General features: G+C 36.4%; 1 protein-coding gene across 21 annotated transcripts in view; it reads right to left on the bottom strand.

The window, feature by feature from the left end:
* Window positions 1-22434, bottom strand: part of BTRC (beta-transducin repeat containing E3 ubiquitin protein ligase) — a 166638-nt gene that overhangs the window by 57034 nt on the left and 87170 nt on the right. For 11 of the 21 annotated variants that reach the window (XM_015559324.1, XM_006756531.2, XM_015559322.1 and 8 more), the window contains one exon: window positions 14161-14238. The exons of 4 other annotated variants lie outside the window; for them this stretch is intronic. In XM_015559324.1, the coding sequence (XP_015414810.1) occupies window positions 14161-14238 (78 nt within the window). Of the gene's footprint in view, window positions 1-6183; window positions 6352-14160; window positions 14239-18054; window positions 18170-18677; window positions 18713-22434 lie in introns of those variants that run through there. 6 more of the 21 variants (XM_015559331.1, XM_015559330.1, XM_015559332.1 and 3 more) reach the window with 5 other exon arrangements.

The following is a 22434-nucleotide window of genomic DNA, read 5'->3' on the forward strand; positions in this document are numbered from 1 at the left end:
CCTGACCTTCCCTCCGCTATACCCACCAGCCAATCAGAGTGATATGCAAATTAACCCAACAAAGATAGCGGTTAATTTGCATACACAGGCTGAAGACTGAAGACAGAGTAGAATGAAGCTAAGAGCTGCAGAAGGGAGCAAAGTGGCGGAGGAGGGAGCGGAGCCAAGGCAGCGGAGATGGGAGGGCGCGAGGCAGCAGAGACAGGAGGGAGTAAGGCAGCGCTCCCTTCAAAGCTGCGGGCGGCATTGGACTGTGGGTTTTGGCCAGATCCGTGCAGGCCACCCAGACAGACTCCATCTGTGCACAAATTCATGCACCGGGCCTCTAGTCTACACTATATAACATGGAATGAACCTTGAGGACATTATGCTAAGTGAAATAAGTCCATTATAAAAATATAAATAATATATAGTTCCACTTAGAGATTTATAGTCAAAATCATAAGAGACAGAAGTAGAATAGTAGTTGCCAAGACCTGGGAGAAGAGGGAAATGGGGAGTTATTGTTTAACACGTACAGAGTTTCAGTTTTACAAGGTGAAAAGAGTTACGGTGATGGATGGTGGTGATGGTTACACATAATGTGAATGTATTTAATGTCACTGAACTGTACATTTTATTTATTTATTTATTTTTTTAAAATATATTTTATTGATTTTTCACAGAGAGAAAGGGAGAGAGATAGAGAGTTAGAAACATCGATGAGAGAGAAACATCGATCAGGTGCCTCCTGCACATCTCCTACTGGGGGTGTGCCCGCAACCCAGGTACATGCCCTTGGCCGGAATCGAACCTGGGACCTTTCAGTCCGCAAGCCGGCGCTCCATCCACTGAGCCAAACCGGCTTCGGCTGAACTGTACATTTTAGAATGACTAACATGGTAAATGTTATATTACATGTGTTTTACCACAATTAAAAAGAAAACTGGTTGTACTTTATGGTAAGCAAACATTATTAACAACAGGCCAATATATTAATACAAATATTTCCCCCTTTTTTGTTTTGTTACTGATGGTATAAATCATGGTCCTCAAACTTTAGCATGCATCAGAATAATCTGGTGATGATTGTTAAAATACAGATTACTTGGCCCCATTCCCAGAGCTTCTGAAAGTTTGCATTATTAACCCCTAGAGTGCCGGGGAGCGTGATCGCGCTCCTCCTTTCTTTCGCCAAAAGCACCAGGAGCACTATCACAGCTTCGAAATGGCGTCCAGTTCTAAGTCTGCTTTTATTAGTGATGATGATATTGCTAACTATGTCAATGTAGTAAAGGTTTCTTTAAGTTTTTGAATATGAAACTTCATTTATTTGCGATTCATAATTTTTTTCCTAAACTACTGTAAAATCAGCAAAAATGCCTTGGCAATTTTAGCATAGTTCCTAGGATATTGGTTGGCACTCAAAGGGTTAACAAGTTCCCAGTTGATGTTAATGTTACTAGTCTAAGAACACTCTGAGAACTACTGGTATAAATGTGTGTGTTGAAATTAAAGAGAAAAATCTGGAGATTGATTTCTTATGTGAATGTCTTACGTAACTACAGAACATTTATCAAAACTAAGGAATTAACGAGGTACAATATAAAAAACTTAAGTTTTCCCACTTTTCCTACTAATGCCCCTTTTCTGTTTAGGATCCAACCCAAGGTCCCACATTGCATTCAGTTGTCATATCTCCTTAACCTCCTCTAATCGGTTACAATTTCTCATCTTTCATGACTCTGTCACATCTGAAGAATACTGATTAATTAATCTATGGAACATCCCTCAGTTAAGGTCTCATGTTTTCTCATGATCAGATTGAGGTTATACATTACTAGGAAGGATAGCACAGAGGTGATGTGCCTATCTCAATGTATCAAGTCAGGAGAGATATTGAATATTTCTAGTGGTGTTAGCCTTGATCACTTGCCCAAGATTGTGTCTGCCAAGATTCCCAATTGTAAGCTTATTTTTTTCTTCTTTCAGAAATTACTAAATATTGGGGGAAATACTTTGAGACTATACAAATATTATTTTCTGCTTCAGCTTTGCTCACTAATTTTAGCATCCATTGCTAGATCTTACACCTATGGTGATTTTTACTGTGGTGTTCTATTGGTAATTTTTAAATTTCTCCATTTCCTTCTACATTTATTAAGTGGAATTTTTCTGTAAGGAAGACCTATGACTTCTTGGCCAATTTACTTACATATTTATTCATTTATTTACATCAGCAATGGTTGCATAGGTATTTTAAATAATTCATTTTTGGTCAATTATCATTCTTTGGAAAGAGAATAGGTAGACAAAAATAAAATATAAAAAACAGGAAAAATGTTATAAAATTGGTTTCCAGTTAAACAAGTTAAATTTTTAAAAAGGTATCCACTTAACTGTTGTATTCTTAAATTACTTAATTTGAAATTATTTCAAAACATATTTTAAAAGAATCAACTGGATCATTTGACATTAATGTATAGGACCTCTGGTACATTTATATTTTGGGATCAGGGTTCAGTACTTCTTTTGCAACTATTAATAACACAAACATTTACTATTTCTATACAGACAACATATAATATTTTAAAACTAAACTGTTTTAAAAAGACATTTATGCAATAATTGGTATATACTGAATAAAATAAAACTTTAAGCCAAAAAATTCTGGCTCCAACAATGGTAGAAATGTTTGTTTAAATTAACCCTCTTTATACAATAATTATAAACCATAGAAAAATATTTTAAAATAACTACATTAAAGGCAGGAGGAGGTTGACCTAAAGTAGGCAGAAACTGGGGGGAGGAGTGGACTGACCTTGAAAGAGGATAATCACTCTGGTGAGATCCATGTTTATGTGCTTTTCCCTAAGGGTACTACTACTCATGAGTCCACTTGGTGCAGGGTGACTAAAATTCAACTAGAAAGCCACAGTCTATTGGCTTGAGATGTCAGAGGGTAGAGTTCAGGGCTACCACAGTGGCTGGAAAATGAGAAGAGAAATCATAAAAAATAGAAAGAGCCATGGGCAGGGAAGAAGCATCAAAACATGCATACAAGTTCTCCTCAAATCCATGGCTAACCCCAAGCTACAGACATGAGTGGGAGACTCCAAGCATTCCAATGGAAAGTAACAGCTGGAAGACTAAAAGATCTGAGCAGAGATTCTAGCTGCCCCTGAGAGGAGACAGAGTTTATAATTTGATTTCTACTCAGTTAGAGGGGCTTAAAGAGAACCTCAAACTTTCCACTGAAAACTCAGAAAACCCCCGCACTGAGACTAAAGAATAAATCTTAGGACTAAGGGCAAAATCAAAACACATCTGCCCCTAATGGACACAAAATCACTCTATGAAGTTGCAATTATCAGCCAGGAAGTTAATCAGAGGGAGATAAAAGAATCCATAGTCTCTGCTACGTACCATTTATAATGCCCATTATATAATAAAAAAAACTTCTATATATGAGAAGAAGCAGATAAATGGGACCCATAGTCAAGGGAAAAAGGAACAAACAGAATATGACCATGAGAGGACCCAGTTGTAGAAATTAGTACATAAAGGCTCTACAGAAGCTATAATAAATACGTTCAACAACTTAAATGAGAAATATGATTACAATGGAAATTTGAGATGAAAATTTTCACCAGAAAAATTAAAACCTGAAACGAACCAAACAGAAATTCTATAATTGAAAAGTACATTATCTAAAATTAAAAATTTACTGGATGAGTTTAAAAGCAGACTGGAGATGAAGAAGAAAAGGTCAATGAAATTAAAGACTGATCAACTGAAATAATCTAAACTGAAGAAAAGAGAGAGAAAAAGAAAAAAACAATAAACAGAATCTCAGTCATCTGTTGGGCAATTTTCAATGATCTAACAACATATGTTCACTTGGAGACCCAGAAGAAAGGCGAGAATGGGGCACAAAAATATTATAAAAATAGTGACCAAATATTTCTCTAATTTGGTGAACACCATTGACTTACTGATCTAAGGTCAGCAAACCTCAAAGAGATTAAAAACAAAGAAAAGAAAACTTAGATCCAACACAGTAAAAACTGCTGACAACCACAAAGACAAAATCTTGAAAGAGCCAAAGGAAAAAGGGGATTCTGCATACATGAAAGCATATACGTAGTGGCAGACTTTTCACCATAAACAAGGAAAGCTAGAAGATAAGGAGCAACATTTTTAAAGTGCTGAAAGGAAAGAAATCTCAAACCAGGTTTCTTACTATTAGAAAAAATAATTATAAATATGAAAAGGAAGAAATCGAGAATAAACTGTGGTGTTGGATTAGAATTAGAGGCATTAATGTGAACTCATGGTTTTAAAAAACATAAATATATGTGTAAAATAAAGTTAATGTTTCAATCTTGGCTTTTCACTACCAATCTGGACTAAAAAAACCCATAGCGCTCCCCCAAGAAATGGCTGAATGCAGGATCGAACAGGGAAAATACAAGATGAATGTGGAAATACTCAAGGAATGATAGAAATACATCAGAGGGGTATTCATTAGCCCAATATGGAATAATCTGAGTATTAAAATAAAAGATATTAACAGATTGCAAAGTGTTACACATTTCTTAAAAATATACAAATTATCCAAACTGACATAAGAAACAGAAAATTTTAATAGCACTAAATATATTCTAAAAATTGAAATTGTTATTAAAAGTCAATCCACACAAATTTTGAAATATTTGAATTTTTTCCACGACAAGAAAACACACAAAACTACTGGCCTAAATGGTTTCACTGGCTAACTCTATTAAATATTAAGAAAGAAATAACACCAAGATCATACACAAACATGAAAATGGAGGAGGAGGGGAAGACTTCCCAACTCAACTCTGACACCAAAATCTGGCCCCCTGCCCCCTAAAAGAAAGCTATATTTCTCATGAACACAGACACAAAAATTCTTATTGAAGTTAATGTAATTCACCTTAACAGAATAAAAGGGGGGAAAGCACTTGACAAAATTAAACATTTATTCATAATTTTAATAAAACCATAGCAAGGTAGAAAAGGGAACTTTTACTCAAAAGGAAACTCAATCCCATTAAAGAAATGTAAAAAAAATGCAACTAACAGCATAGTCACTCTAAGAGTGGGAACAAGGCAAAGATGTTCTTTTACCACACCTATTCAACATTCAAATCAAGTAAGAAAAAGAACTAAAATACCTATAATTTGGAAAAGAAATGAAATTGTCTTTATTTACATAAAAGGAGACAAGGTTGACAGTCAAAAGTCAATTTCTATCTATAATAAGCAACAAGCAGAATGAAAAAAATTTACAATGGCATTGAAAAACTTTTGCTAAATTGATTCTAAAATTTAAATATAAATGCAAAGTATCTAGAATAGCCAAAATAATAAAAATATGGAGGACTCACACTACCCAATTTTAAGACATATTGAAGCAAAAATAGTCAAGACAGTGTTATACACACAACCATTGCAGGCCTCACTCTACATGGCATCTGTCAGCAACAAGGTACCTTTCCCCTCAAATATATGTGATCTGCCATTGGATGAATCCACAGATGTGGAACTTGTGAATATGGAGGGCTGACTCTATTTGCTATAAGAGCAGGCACCTCTAAAAACCAGAGGATCCTGCCCTAGCCGGTGTGGCTCAGCTGGTTGGAAAGTCATCTCACGCACTAGCAGCGGTTCTCAACCTGTGAGTCGCGACCCCTGAAAATACATCCTGCATATCAGATATTTACATTACGATTCATAACAGTAGCAAAATTACAGTTATGAAGTAGCAACGAAAATAATTTTATGGTTGGGGGTCACAACATGAGGAACTGTATTAAAGGGTCGCGGCATTAGGAAGATTGAGAACCACTGCGAGACGGTTGCGGTTCCAGTCAAGATTCAATCTCTACTTGGATGTTTCTTTCTCACATTCGCATTCATATTCTCTCTCTCTCTCTCTCTCTCTCTCTCAAAATGTGTTAAGATAAAGTTGACCATTTTAACCATCTTTAAGAAAATATATTTTTATTGATATCTCTCTCTCCTCCCTTTCTCTCTCTCCTCTCTCTCTCCATCTCTCTCTCTCTCTCTCCCTCCCTCTCTCACCCGCGCCTCTTCTTCCCTCCCTTCCCCCCCCAAACCCTCAAATCAATGAGCACATCTTTGGGTGAGGATTTAATAAAACAAAAATAGAAGAACCTGAATTCATCCTCTGTATCATACAGGGACTTGAAGTGGGAGTAGGTCAGAGCCTCAGTGACTGTCACCCTTTGCTCTGTATCCACCAGCAGCCTCTTTTCTAGGAGGTTCAGAAATAAGATGTCTATAGACAACTCTACAGGCTTTTCAACAATGGTGCCAAAACAACTGGATAAAAAAGCATGGGGATGTTTCATCTTTGTTATTACAAGCAAAATGAAGTTAATAAAAAAATAAAAAAATAGAAAGCATAGGGAAAATAATAAATCCCAAATTTACTTCACAACGTACATCAAAATTAATCTGAGATGGACCATAGACCTAAAGGCAAAAGCTAAAACTTATAAAGCTTCTAGAAGAATATACTCAGTCATAGGGCAAGAACTGATAGATGGAGTTCATTAAAAAATTAGAAACTTATCAAAAAACACATGAATAAACAGGCAAGAACAGACTGTGAGAAAATATTCAGAACACATCTAGCACTCGATACAGTTTAGTTCTGCAACTCAATAAGACAGACAAACCAATTTGTTCAAATGGCAAACAACTTAAGATACATCACAAAAGAAAATATCTGAATAGCCAACAAGCACATAAAAATTATTCAACACATGCTCACCGAAAAGGCTTTCTATAAGAACATTCATAGCAACTTCATTTATAAAAATGGAAATTGTCCATCAAAAGAATAAACTGTAGCATACCTATATAATGGAATATACTATATAATAGAATAAATTACTGCTATCCACAGCAGCATAGATGAATCACATATATATTTAGTAAACCAGACCCCAAAAAGTATGTTATTATTACATGAAATTCTAGAAAAGGCAAAACTAATCTATGGCAGTGAAATGGTCATATTTGATTCATTGGGTTTGGGGAAGTTGTCTGGGTAGGAGACCAAGGAAACTTTCCTGGGTAATGAAAGTGTTCTATAGCTTGATTGGAGTAGTGGTTACATGGTGGATAGACTTATCAACAATTAATTGACTTATGCAATTAATATTTACATAATTCACTGTATGAAAATTTTATTTCAATAAAAATATAAAAGTATTCAGTTAACATACTAGGGGGATAATACCAGAGGTTTATCCAGTTAATTAATAAAAATATGCTATGTTTCAGGGGCGGGAGTAACAGCAGGTAGAAAACTGATTTGTTTTCCTACAAAATTCCTTTCCCCCTTAGAAATGAGTATACCACACTCAGGGGAACATTAGATAGATTCAGGAAACCTAGGTTTGTAGAAGTTTCCAGAATAAGGCTATATATGGGTTTTTATTTTCTAGACATTCCATCTGTAAAATGGGTATATGACCTGTTTAGCTCCCAAGTTACATAGATTAGTAAAGTAAAACTTGTCACAGTCCTTAGATCACTTTGGGATAAAAAGGCTAAAAAATTCACTATTTTACATTCACTATTTTACTATTATAAGACTCCCTCCAGGCTATATAATTAAACTAGTGAGTGTAATAGCCACAAGCAAGATAGGTTCTGTCCCCATGCAACATTTGAAAAGGTAGCTTCACTGCAGAACCAGAGGCAGAGAGTTCTGCGTTGGAGTACTTTAATATGTTTTTATATTGCATATAAGGCACATAAACGTAAACCAGTAAGATGCCTTGCTGAAAACTACCTTTGTGAAAGCAGGCTGTAATTCTGAACAAGTTTTCAATTTTCAGACTGCTGCTAGGGTAAAACATTTTAAAGAGTTTAATTTTTTACAATGGATTCAATGACATAGGATTATCTAACAAAGTAATGGCTAATCAATAGAAGGTTTAGTTGTCAGGTGAAACATATAACACACTAAAAGGGATTGATTGCCAGACTTCTCCTTATTTACTAGAAGGTATATATTTAAAATGACACAAACTTGTTACTAGGCTGCATTCTTTTAACCTTGCAAAAAGCTGCTTAAGAAATCTGTTCAGCAGCCCTATAGCAAAACAAGATATAGTATAATGAAAATGGCTAGTGATTGGGGGGTGGGGAAGAGGGAGACAGGGACTATCAGATATATGGTAACATCAAATCAAGTCCCAGGCAAGAATATGGGTCAGAAAAGGCAAACTACAAAGCGACATCTAAGAAAGCTGGAATTAGGCTTTAAAAATGTCACACAGATCTACTGAATCTCATCCAATACATGCAAAGCTATATCTGATCTCATTCCATGTTGCTCTTAGGGCAGATTTTTAAGGGCTTATACAACTGGGCACAATAGGCTACCCTCCCACCCCATTTTCTTTTCTTTTTAATGGTACATCCAGATTTAGCACTGAACACAAAATGAATTGGACCCATATGAACTTCAATCAGCATATAAGCTGTTTCCTTTATAATTTATTCACAATATCTCAAGTCTCTATATGAAAACACAATTTTTATGGTCATTGCAACCCAGGAGTTCAATAATATTTTTTCTACAAAGTCAGTGATTACATAATTTATCAAAGCATGATTACACTGAAATAAAACAAAACACCAACCCCCTATATAGTTTTCCTTCCTCAAAGTAATTTTAAGAAAGCTGATTATTAAATTGCTGCTTTTTAAAGAAGGGTTTTTGGAGCTAGACACAAATTGCCAAACCATTTTTTTTAAAGTTATTAGACTCTGAAGGATTCAGCCGAAGTGGGAAGTTAAATAAACAAATCACTTCATCAGACTTGGAAAGATCACTTTTGTCTTACTTAAGAGACCTACATTAATTACCTTTAAGGTCTTTTACATGAACTGTTTAAAATAAATACAATTGATTTATTTATTTCAAATGAGGTGCTTCTTCCAAAGTATTAAATAATGTCTACAAATGCAAAAGCATTTTTATAAATAGGTAATTAAAACAGATGACTAAAATTAAGTCAAGCTGCAAAACATTACCCAGGATGCACTGTGATTTTTTTTTAATAAACATCTCGGCAATTTTTTCCCATCCAAAGCCCAAAGCACCTCAGGAAAAACAACAACAAAAAAAATGGAGGTAGGAAGTTTCACAGGGGGAAAAAACACATATATAATGAAATAATGCCAAACCCCAAACTAAAGTATTTACAAGATAGTCCCTTAAGCATAGTTTGTCACATTACAATTACACCTTGCCTACTGCCAAGTCAAATGCTTACTATTGCCACTAGGGGGAGAAATGTCTTAACACAAAGCAACTGGCAGATAGAGAATGGGTTTTCTTGAGCAATTATCAGAACAAAGCTCCCTTGGCTGTGTGTACCTTCTAATTACTCAACACAATTAAAATGACTAACCTAAAACAAATAGAAAAAAACCCCTGCCTGCCTGATATCAGGGACTTCATTAAACCTTTCCCTCATCAATCAAATCAGAAAGAAGGGAATGAAATCATACACAAGCATTACAGAGCTATTAAAGGAAATAAATCGGTGAGTTTGTTTTTAAAGAAAGAAAAGAAGTGGCTCTCTTGAAAAAAGAAATGTCATGGTATTTACCCATCTGGATGCTGCCTGAAAACAAATTGTCCTCTAAAGAGCAGAAATACAGTATGTTTTCTCTCAGTTCACTGGCTTATGAATTATTTTGTTGTTGTTGTTGTTTTGTTAATACACACTATAATGTCATTTTCTGTGTCAGTGATGTACTTTATCCTCCTATTCATCCAACTGTATAAAGGAGCTATGCCAATCACTTCCATGCTTATGCTGGATGTTTTCACTTTAAGTACTTCACTGCTTTTTTTGTGGGATCTCCTCCAAGGTAATGTTTAGAACATAGGAAATTGGGGAGGAGGGCTGTGGTAGGCAAGGAAAACAGCTACTTACTCCTTTTAAAGACTTATGTAGTTCCTTTGATAAGGCCCAGTCATTAACAGAAGATGACAACAGAGTCATTTTTCTTTTAGCTGACAATTGTGACATTTTTCCAACAGTGTGCAAGGTGTTGAAAACCTGGCAGCTGTTACCTCCTGGGATGAAGATACTTTTTTATCCTCCCTTGACAGTTTAACTCAGTGGGTCAGCACCTTTAAAGACTGCAAAGTATCCTTGAAGAGGATGGAAGCTTGAATTACTGCTCCCTCCCTAATCAATGTAAACCCTCACTGCAGGTGAAGTCTCCATCTATAGAGGTGCATGGGGGAGGAAAATGTAATGCCCTGAGCCAGATGGTTTTTATCTTGTTTTGAAAGAATAAAGGAACAAGCTAACAAGGGAGACAGCTACTTTGTTAGCTTCTTGGCCTCTCTCATGGCTTTGCATCCCCAGGGTTCCAGCTACACAAGAGAAAGAATACAGGAAAACGTAAACACTTAAAGAAATATAACTAGAGGGCTGGCATCACGCTGCTTTCAAAGCATTGAGAGAGCTCTACTCAATGCCTTATTTATCACTGCCCACGTTCTCGGGATGGTAAGTGGACACATACACAAAGGGAATGGGGGATGGGGAAGGATTAGACAGAGGTCACAATTTACTCAATTACAAGAAAGGCAGGGCTGACAGACCCTATTAGCACCAATGTGAAGCAAAGAAGGAGTTGCATGTTGTAAGGCTACATTTTAAAAAAGTAATGAGCACTTTCATGTATCCTCCCAGGCCTCTGCCCTTGTTTGCAGATATGAATAAAAGCTATAAAAACAGTTGCTATGGTTTTCTTGGCTTCACATTTTAGGAATAAAAGTAGAAAAAAATTGTAGCTACTTTGTACATCCTTTAAGTAAAAGTTCACACTTTACTTAGTGCCAAGAGATAAGATTATTCTGAAACTTAGAAAATTAAAGGATACACTGCTTCTCCCCGCCTCACACACCTCTCTCCCCAACTCTGCTGCCTTCTGATGTTGGAAATGAAATGGAAAAGCAAGTACATAGGGTGACTGAGTAGTGCAGGAAGCAGTGTCTCCTCACTTTCTCCTTCAATATTTTCTTTTTCTGCTAATGTCTTTTGTCAGGTTTTGGAATTATGATTATGGTGGCCTCACAATCAAGCCAAGAAGTGTTCTATTCTTCTCTATATTTTGAAAGAATTTGTAGAAGATTGGTATTATTTATTCCTTAAATGTTTGACAGAATTCACCAGTGAAACCATATGGGCCTTTTGATAGTTAATTAAATTTCTTTCACAGACATGGGGCTATTCCAATTTTGTTTCACCTTGTGTTGGTTTCAGCAAATTGTATTTTTTAAGGAATTTGCCCATTTCATCTAAGTTGCCAAATTTTTGGTTTAAAGTTGTTTATTCCATTATTCTTTTAATGTCTGCAAGATCTGTAACAACCCTTTTTTCAGCTCCTACAATAATTAAATAACTCCAGATTAACACATAGTGGTCATATTGTTATCAACAATGGTAAAATCGTACTTTAGAATAATACATGTAAACTATAAAATTAGTTTAAAATATTACTAAACTTGTTAGAATGTAACTGAGCATTTTAAAATCAACGGTGAAAGAGTTCCTGAAATCCCATTAAAAATATCTGCAAAAGAATTTCACATTAAGGGATTGGCCTACAAGCAAATCCTACTTACATCAATACTACATAAAAGGCAGCCTTAGTTTCTTTTTATCTACATAATTTTACTAAAGCAAGGGTGAGGGTAACACAAGCAAATGACACTTCTTTATTGTCATATGCAATAGAGAAAAGCGAGTTTAAACAGCTTATATAGTATGTCCTGTATTTTAAAAAATCAACAGTGGGTTAATCAAGTTCAGGGCAGTCTTGGACAGCTGCCCTGTGGCCCATTTCTATTGACCCCTGATATTCATCACTCTTCCCTAAGATTGAGAGGGCAAGCTCCTAGGGAGTGACCACCACAATAGACAGACACAAGCCAACAGTAATCTGGTTCGAGCAAAAAACCAGATGGCACTGCAATAAATTTACAAATCTGCATTCATGGGGCTGTTAAAACACCCAGAAGCTAAAAGACTCTGAGGGCCCCAAGAGGATCTCCTACTTCCCTGTTTCTAAAGGCCATTTCTCTTTCCAAAAACACTGAGTTCATGCTCTTCACAAAAAGAATGGAGATAAAACCCTTTACAAAGAAAGGGGGTGGGGAGAGCCTCATGACCTAAATAGTCTCCAGAGCTTGGACCTCAACACTGACAGTATCAGAAAAATCATTTTGGAGCACTAGGAGGAAGAAAAAGACAAAAATGGCTAAATTAAAGTGGAGTGAACCTGCTAAAAAGCAATGAAAACAAAACAACATTTCTTTCAAATACTGCACACAACAGATCTTGCAAGTAGAAAATGATTTAATAATGTATGCATTTATTTTTAAAATGAATAGATTAGTCCCATGTGTGACCTGCTGGTCCATCTGTATGTGCTGGACTTAATAGGCACGATCCTCGCTCTTGCTTCAGTTTGAAGTATGAGAGAGATAAATTTAGTTTAATTTTCAACAGATCAGCCTATCCATTTTCCAAATGGACCATCTGGATCAGCCTATTAAAATTAATTTATAACTTTGCAGAGTGAAAATTCGTTTGTTAGCTTAAATAAAGTTGCCAAAACTTTTTGTCATGTCATTGTTTGCTGACAGTTGTTTCCATCTACAAATTTATCTTACTCAATATTGCTCTAAATATTGAATATTATTATTTATTTACATTTACAGATCAGGTGTTTTTCTCTAAATAAAGGTGTAACATATAGCAAATAAAAAATGAGTGTCACAGTTGCAAGTACTTTTCCCCTAAATTAACACTGTATACAAACTGGAGTCAGAGGGCAGAAGTAGAAACATTTTGACAACAGAGATCTGGGTTTCAAATCACTGACTAGCTAAATAAGCCATCCTATTTCTCTAAGCCTCCATTTTCTGTATCTATCAATAAGAAATCATATCTAACAACTTTACAGGATTATTATGAGGATTAAATGAAATAAGTATGAGGTTCATGGTGGTTACTCAACAAATATTAGATCTCCTTTTTCCTAGAATAATGCCATAAATTAAAATTATTCTTACTAGACTTCTGGTGATTATCTTGTCCAATGTTATATTAAAAATGAATAGATGAGGTAATTTTTCAATTAAAAAAATACAAAGAAAGATGTCACACGTCAAAAAAAATAAATGAATAGGTGTTATACCTATTCTCTGACAACGCTAAGAATTTGTTTTTGTTGCCAATGGGAGATTGAAGATGTTAGAATTTGCTGCTACAGGCAGTTGAGAAGAAAAAATATTTTTGACCAATTTTTTTAACATTTTAATTAAAAAAAAAAACACTATGGAATTGAACTTTCAGTGTGTTATATGTGGAGTGTGAGGACAGTGGTGAGTAAAAAAGTTTTTTAAAGTTGTCATCAATAATGGCCTTTATGTCCAGGAAAGGCAAACAAATATTGATCAGATTAGAAGGAGCTAACTCACTATAGGCAGATCCCTTCTGATTATTAATTCTTTTTTAATGTATGGAGAATCTTAAAGGGGAAATAAGGTTTAAAGGCAACTATTCTGCTATCTGTACTTAAGAAGCATTTCAAGTTATTTTTCCTAAAATAGAAACCTTTACTTTGATTTTGTTTTGACTACTGGTAAGCAATTGTATTCCTAAGATATATACTATATAGTTTTAATCCTCACCTGAGGATATATTTATTGATTTTAGAAAGAGAAGGGAGAGGGAGGGGGGTGGGGGGGAGAGAGAGAGAGAGAGAGAGAGAGAGAAACATTGATGTAAGAGAGAAACATCAAAGGGCTGCCTCCTGTAGGAATTCTGGCCCAGGATGGAACCTGCAATCTTCTTGGTGTATGGGATGACACTCCTACCAACAGAGCTACACAGTTGGGATATCTAGGATATTTTTAAAGATTGGGAAAACAATGTTACCTGATTGAAATTGGTGGCTATAGCCACACCAACTTCAAAGTACTCTTAATTTAAGCTCCCATGTTTAATGAATGGCAAATTAAGGGTTTCCTATCTTTTGTTTAATTGATAACCTTTTAAGTAAGATTGTATTTCATACCTGTCTAAGTGAATTCTTCTCTGGTATTATCTTCCTAGGGGGTTCGCCATTATTACAGTCTTCTCTCTCTGAGGAATTCTGTGAAAGAAAGTAAGCTTTAATTCACTTCTCATTATCTTCAATCTTATTCTGTGGGAGTAAGCTAAATTACATTTCTAATCCTGTAAGCTAGATACCATGTATACTTTTGCATTTGTTTATTTGAAAATTTATATACATATAGACATACACTTATGTAAAGGAAAACATATGCCCATGTATATAAATATGTATGATGGGGTCTATGTAGAAAGTATTTTATATATATTTAAGCACTGCCCAGCAAATCATATTCATTAGAAGTCTGGTTTACTGCTCTTTGAAAATGCAGGTTGAGACTGGGCATAAGAAAACTCCAGTTTACACTTAGCTCACAGAAACTTAAACCATCACTGTTATCTTCCTTTGTAAATAATTAGTTTTAAACTATAGTAAATGTTTGGTCGGTACAGGTTCTCAAAGTCTGGATCCTAAAAAGTAGTTCTTTTTCTTTCTTCTCTTCTCAGATTTGATTTTCTTTATTAAAAATAGCATAGTACTTAGCTCAAAACAACATTTAACTAGTTTAGGATCAGAGTCCATTCTTGCTACTATCAACTCAAATAGCAGCTAGAAGACCCTAAAATGTCAATGAAATTTTTAAATACTTAAAAAGAGGGGGGTAAAAGACAGTTCACTTGACAGCAGGTTTAGAATTCTAAATATCAACAATGTGAAAAACAATCCACGGAAAAAAATATTTGCAAAAAAAATATCTGATAAAGGATTAATATCCTGAATATATAGAGAAATTGTAAAACTCAACAACCAACATTAACAAACAAACAACCCAATTAAAAATAGGCAAAGGATTTGTATAGACATTTCCCTAAAAAAGATCTTTAAATGGCCAAAAAGCACATGAGAAGATGTTCAACATCACTAATCATTTTGGAAATTCAAATCAAAACTACAAGGAAATATCACTTCACAAAACTACAAGGCTACTATCAAACAAAGAAAAACAGAATGGGCCCTAACCGGTTTGGCTCAGTGGTTAGAGTGTTGGCCTGTGGACTGAAGGGTCCCGGGTTCGATTCTGGTCAAGGGCATGTACCTTGGTTGCGGGCACATCCCCAGTGGGAGGTGTGCAGGAGGAGGCTGATCGATGTTTCTTTCTCATCAATGTTTCTAGCTCTCTATCCCTCTCCCTTCCGCTCTGTAAAATATCAATTAAAAAAATATTTAAAAAGAAAAGGAAAAACAGAATGGTGAGGATGTTGAGAAATTGGAACTCTTATGCCCTGTTGGTATATAAAATGGTACTTTTTTGGAAATGTACTGCTATGGAAAACAGTACAGTGGTTCCTCAAAATATTTAAAGTAGAATAACCATATGATCCAACAATTCTATTTTTTGGGTATATATACCCTAGAAAACTGAAAATAGAGTGTTGAAGAGATATTTGTACATCCGTGTTCATAGCAGCATTATTCACAATAGCTAAAATATGGAGGCAATCCAAATATCCATGGATGGATGAAGGGATAAGTGACATGTGGTATACATACATGATGGAATAGTATTCAGCCTTAAAAAGGAAGGAGATTCTGACACATACTATAACATGGATGAACCTTGAGAACATTATGCTAAGCTAGTCACAAAAAGATAAATATTGTATGATTAAACTTATATGAGATACTTAGAATAGTCAAAATCATAGAGACAAAAAGTAGAATGGTGGTTGCCAAGGTCTGGGAGAAGGGGTGAATGGGCAGTTATTATTTCACTATAGAAAATTTCAATTTTACAAGATAAAAAAGTTATGAAGATGTATGGGGGTAATGAATTTACTCAATACCACTGAACCATACATTTAAATGTGGTTAAGAAGGTAAATTTTATATTATGTGTATTTTACCACCATCAAAAAATTGAAAAAATCTGGTAGTCAACACATAAATCACTATCTGTAAGGCAAAATACAGAAAATCCAAACAGATATTATTTGAGTTTTATTTTCCACAATTACATTTGTAATGTTAATATTTTAAAATTAGCAGTTGAGCCTGGCCGGTGTGGCTCAGTGGTTGAGCATTGACCTATGAACCAGGAGGTCACAGTTCAATTCCTGGTCAGGGCACATGCCTGGATTGCAGGCTTGATCTGCAGTAGGGGGCATGGAGGAGGCAACCGATCAGTGATTCTCTCTCATCGTTGATGCTTCTATCTCTTTCTCCCTCTCTCTCTCTCTGAAATCAGTAAAAATAGATTAAAAAAAGAAAATTTATAGTTGATATATTCGTTATATTACATATATTCACCACATTCTAAGTGGTGAGCCACTTTATTTTTAGATTCATAAATTCTTTCTCACACACGAGTTTACCTGAACATTTTTTTAAATATATATTTTATTGATTTTTTACAGAGAGGAAGGGAGAGAGACAGAGAGTCAGAAACATCGATGAGAGAGAAACATCGATTAGCTGCCTCCTGCACATCCCACACTGGGGATGTGCCCGCAACCCAGGTACATGCCCTTGACCGGAATCGAACCTGGGACCTTTCAGTCTGCAGGTTGACGTTCTATCCACTGAGCCAAACCAGTTTCGGCTACCTGAACATTTTCATACAGGTATGAAATCATTAGTACAATATAGGATCATAGCTATATTTTAAACTTAGATATTATACTTTTTTAGTTTGTATCAAATACTATATTTTTAAAGACATTAAAGGATAAAAGGCATATATATACATGTATACGTGTGTGTGTGTGTGTGTGTGTGTGTCTGTGGCTAATATCTGTGGGTGCTTCATGTGCTACCTTTAGTTGGTTTGATAGGCCAGTACTGATCCTTTGTACACTGTTGGAACTAGGGCAGGGGTGGGCAACCTTTTTGTGAGAGCGTGCCAAAACCAGCAAAATCTCTGACTCAAAATTCTTCTGTGTGCTAACCTAATTTTTTGAGAACATGTTACGCCTACTTGATATCTCTTAAGGTGTACGTATGTGAAGAACCTTCAAGAAATAATAAAATTCATTTGAGTGACAAAAACAGTTATTTGATGATGAAAAATACAATTATTTTTTAATGAATACATGTACACTGATAGTCCAACAGAACACTTTATGACTCTGTTTGATATTATCAGTGGGACTTTTGCTGCTGCATCACTGATGACAGAGATTTTACATCAGGTTTATATTTCATAACCTTCAGAGAGTTAAGGCAGAGCATAGAAACTGCTCTTCTCCTCTCTCGTCAATCCATGTCTGTGGTCTTTAAGATAACTTGTCATGTAAAATTATTTATTTATCTATGATGCACCTACACTGAATTTATCTAAAAAATAAAAAAGTCGATATTAAGAAAAAAGTTGTAAATGGAAGATTATAAGAGAGGGTTTCGTGTGCCAGCAAAAGTTACTGGCGTGCCATGTTTGGCACATGTGCCAGGGGTTGCCCACCCCTGGACTAGGGTGTTCCTTTTGGGTAGAAATCTCTTGTTAGGTTTAACTTGATATTTCTATTTGTGATGGTCACTTTAAAGTAAAGGTCCCTAAAATTAAGACAAAGAAGAAAAAACATGCTATGGTACAAACAAGGGATAGATAAGAACTTAAGAGTTCTAAGTGCTTTTCTCCCCGTTTTGAAACAAGGACTATCTACCAAAAAAATGAGGAAGAGGTGTAGTTAATGACTATTATGCATTCCCAATAAGGAAACTAGCAATATATACCGTTATAAGAGAATCAAAGAAGGGCAAAGGTCAATTTGTATAAAGGCATACCTATTCTTATTACAAACTGAAGGCAAGACACTCCACCAGCAAAAAGATTATGGCTTGTTCTATGGAGATACTCACTATTATGGTGGCCTGGAATCAAATCCGCAATATGTTTGAAGTATGCCTGTACTCACTTTATTGCGACGGCCTGGAATTGAACCTGCAATATCTCCAAGTATGCCTGTATTAAACTCTTTTTTTTTTAAAGTATAGATCACTATTTTAAATACTAAAATTAAATGTCTTATATAATAAAAACTTAAGCCAGTATTCAATTATAACTGTATTCAATTAAGCCAGTATTCAATTATAACTGTATTCAATTAAGCCAGTATTCAATTATAAACTTATAATTTACAAGTAACTATTCCCTAGATCATGAAGTTGTACCTTTCTTTAAATAAAATACCTTTTCAGATAATCAAAACCTGTTTAATTCAATGTAAGAGCCCATATTTCAAAATGAATTATGTTTTGTTAAAATGTCATTATAATAAACTTGGAAGCCTAATTACTTTTTGGTGTAAGTTTGTTATACTAAAGATATTATAAATCACATTTTTACTCTATAGGTGCATGGGATGAAACAAAATTGATGCTAAACTCTCTATACTAAATTATACATTGAAAAATAGTGATGTGGCCCTGGCCAGTATGACTTAGTGGACAGAGCATCAGCCTTTGGACTGAAGGGCACGTACCTCAGTTGCAGGCTCAGTCTGATTCACGGTAGGGGCGGGTGTGGGAGGCAATCAATTGATGTCTCTCACATCGATGTTTCTCCCTCCCCCTTCCACTCTCTCTAAAAATCAGTGGAAAAATATCCTTGGGTGAGGATTAAAAAAATAAAAATAACAATAAAAATAGTGATTTGAACCCTTATAGGATGAACAGTAACTATCTAGTCATATGCCCAATTTTCTTCTTCCTGACCCTCTATTTTATCTGACTTAGAAGGCGAACTATTGAGTGGGTATTATGAGAACATCTAAGGTATGAAAAGGTGAAGGGAGCTTCAAGGATAATTACTGCCTGAGAGCAGAACACAGAGGAGGTTCTTTCCCATCAGGGCAAAGATTTCATTTATACATATGTTGATAAAAAGGATAATTCTTAAAAACAAACATTGTTATAGTTAGTTCTTTTTGGATAGACTGACCCAACATTTTCTACCCTGGACCATCCATCATGAGGAAGCAAATTAATACAAAAAATCCAACTATACTATTATATAAAACAGACATAGTGACATTAAACAGTCATGGTATCCAGAGCAAGAAGTAAGATACCCTCCCAATAGTGAAGAGGAGAGCCAGAACGCCAGTGAATTAGAGATGAAAAGCTGTGTAGTCTTGAGGGTGTTGGTATACATGAAATGGCCATATATGCCTAACAGGTCACCTCTGGTTCTCAAAGCCTGCGCACTCTCCAACATCACCCAGAAGAGCTCAGCAGCAGAGTTATTCCTTGTATATTTAACTATGATGCATCCTAATAAGCAATGTTCACAAGTGCCCTGGGTCATCAAGCTAAATTATGTCCAATAAGTTCTATTTAAGGGTAACTAATTAATGCAAGCAAGACTCATCACACAAATTAGCAGGTGAAAGACAAATAACAGTATAGTTACATAATGCCAAAATATTTTTCCAGAAGATATTTAATGATGACCAAGTAAAAGCAGTAACCACGCAGTGGAGAGATCTGGTAGATACCACCTCTTGATATGATGTACTGAGAACACATTGCCATATGAGATAACCTTGCCCAAAACACACAACCTCAATATGATCGTGAGAAAACATCAGATAAAACCAAATTGAGGGAAAAGCTATAAAGTCTGTACTTAACAAAAAAATGCCAAGGTCATGAAATTCAAAGAAAGACTAAGGAACGGTTGATTTCAAATTAAAGGAAACTAAAGAGACATGACAACTGAACGCAACTTGTGATCTGAGATTGTTTTGGGGGGCTGAAACAAAATTGATGGTTTTGTACTGAATTATACAGTGAAAAACAGTGACCTGAGCTAACAGGATGAGTAGTGACCATTTAGCCGATATCTATAATTTTATTTCTCCTGACCCTCTATTTTATTTTATTTTGATGTGTAACTTCTAAGCAGGTATCCTATATAATAAAAGCCTAATATGCTAAGTGTCCGGTCATCTGTTCAACCAATCAAAGGGTAATATGCTAGTGATATGCTAAAGCCACTCAACTGCTCACTATGATGTGCACTGACCACCAGGGGGCAGACTCTCCAACTGGTAGGTTAGCTTGCTGCTGGGGTCTGGCCAATTGGGACTGAGTGAGATGGCTGGACATGCCCTGGAGCCCTCCCGTGGTCCCTCCTAGGCTGTCCAACCTCCCACGTCCCTCCCCTGCACCGGTAGGGTCCCTTGGCCTGGCCTGAGCCCTCTCGCAATCCGGGACCCCTCAGGGGATATTGGAGAGCCGGTTTTGGCCAGATCACACAGGCCAGGCCGAGGGACCCCACTGGTGCATGAATTCATGCATCGGGCCTCTATTATGACATAATGATATAAATTATACTATTGGAACTGGAAATTTTTGAAAAAGTATTTAAATAAACTAATATAAGCCCTAGCCGGTTTAGCTCAGTGGATAGAGCGTCGGCCTGCAGACTCAAGGGTCCTGGGTTCGATTCCGGTCAAGGGCATGTACCTTGGTTGCGGGCACATCCCCAATAGGGGGTGTGCAGGAGGCAGCTGATTGATGTTTCTCTCTCATCGATGTTTCTAACTCTCTATCCTTCTCCCTTCCTCTCTGTAAAAAATCGATAAAATATATTTTAAAAAATAAGCTAATATAATTGTATCAATGTTAATTTCCTAATTATTTCTCCTCTTTTAAAATTTACAAACAGAAAAAAATAATTCTTTTTTTGGTGTATAGTTCTGAGTCTTAACAAAAGCATACAATTGTGTAACTTCTGCCACAATTAAGATGTAAAGCAGTTCCATCACTACCCAAATTCTCTTGCACTGCCCTTTCATAGTCAACCCTTTTCCCGAATACTTTTTTGTCTCAATTGCCTTTTCTAAAATGACATAAAATGAAACCATATAGTATATAATTTTTGAGGCTTTCTTTCTTCACTTAGCATAATATATTTGAGATTAATCTGTGTTATTGCATATATCAGTAGTTATTTTCATTGCCAACTAGTCTCTTTATTCCATTGCCAACTAGTATCATTGTATGAATGAACCATATTTGTTTATACATTCAATTTCCTGATTATGATAATTTGTACTGCAATTATTTAAAAGAATGTGCTTACCCTGGCCAGTGTGGCTCAATTGCTTGGAGTGTTATCCCGTACACTGAAAGGTCTCGGGTTTGATTCCACATCAGGCTCATACCTAGGTTTCCAGTTTGATGCGCACTCAGGGTGGGAATAGCAGGCAGAGGCAGCCAAATGACCGATGTTTCTCTCTCTAAGAAGACATTACTACCCTGCTCAAAAACCTTTTATAGCTCTCTGTCACCTATAAGTCCAACCTTAGTGCAGCATCCACAATCTGGCCAACTTACCTATCCCTCAAAGTCTCTTGACCATTTACATGACATTATCATTCTCCAAAATAAGAAAAACATCTCTATACTTTGCTAGTTCTATTCCTTTGACATGTAATAGCCTTCTTTTCTCATCTCTTTATTTACTAATACTCCGATTCAAGAGTCAACTGACGTGATACTTTTACTGAGAAGTCTATGCTTATCTCCTGGCCACACCGCCCATTCTACCTAGCCCCAGTTGAAATTAATTACTCTTAATTAGCATTTTATTTCTATTTTGGCACTTTTTATATTATGCTAGAGGCCTGGTGCATGGATTCGTGCATAGGTGGGGGGGTCCCCTCAGCCTGGCCTGCGCCCTCTCGCAATTCGGGACCCCTCGGGGGATGTCCGACTGCCAGTTTAGGCCCAATCCTGTAGCAGTGCTTGAAACAGCAGGAGGCTAGGGAGGAGCCCAAGCCGGGCTGGGCAGTGCCCGTCTTAGCGTTTGGTGCTCTCTCACTGCTCCTTAGCACTGCCGTGGAGGCAGGAGAGGCTCCCGCCACTACCGCTGTGCTCGCCAGCCGTGAGCCCAGCTTCTGACTGAGTGGTGCTCTTGCTGTGAAAGCACAATGACCACCAGGGGATGTGCCGGGGGGGGGGCGGAGCTGCCCCCGCCGCCACCGCTGTGCTCGCCAGCCGTGAGCCCAGCTTCTGACTGAGTGGTGCTCTTGCTGTGAAAGCACAATGACCACCAGGGGCCAGCTCCTGCATTGAGCGTCTGCCCCCTGGTGATCAGTGCACGTCATAGCGCGTGATCAAACTCCCGGTCTCTCGGTCAGACTCCCGAGGGGACACTTTACATATTAGCCTTTTATATATATAGATATTTGGGAATGAGATTCTATTGCTTTAAAATTGCCAAAAAAAAAA

This window comes from Myotis davidii, unplaced genomic scaffold (assembly GCF_000327345.1).
Source record: "Myotis davidii unplaced genomic scaffold, ASM32734v1 scaffold332, whole genome shotgun sequence".
In the NCBI taxonomy this organism is placed as follows: domain Eukaryota; kingdom Metazoa; phylum Chordata; class Mammalia; order Chiroptera; family Vespertilionidae; genus Myotis; species Myotis davidii.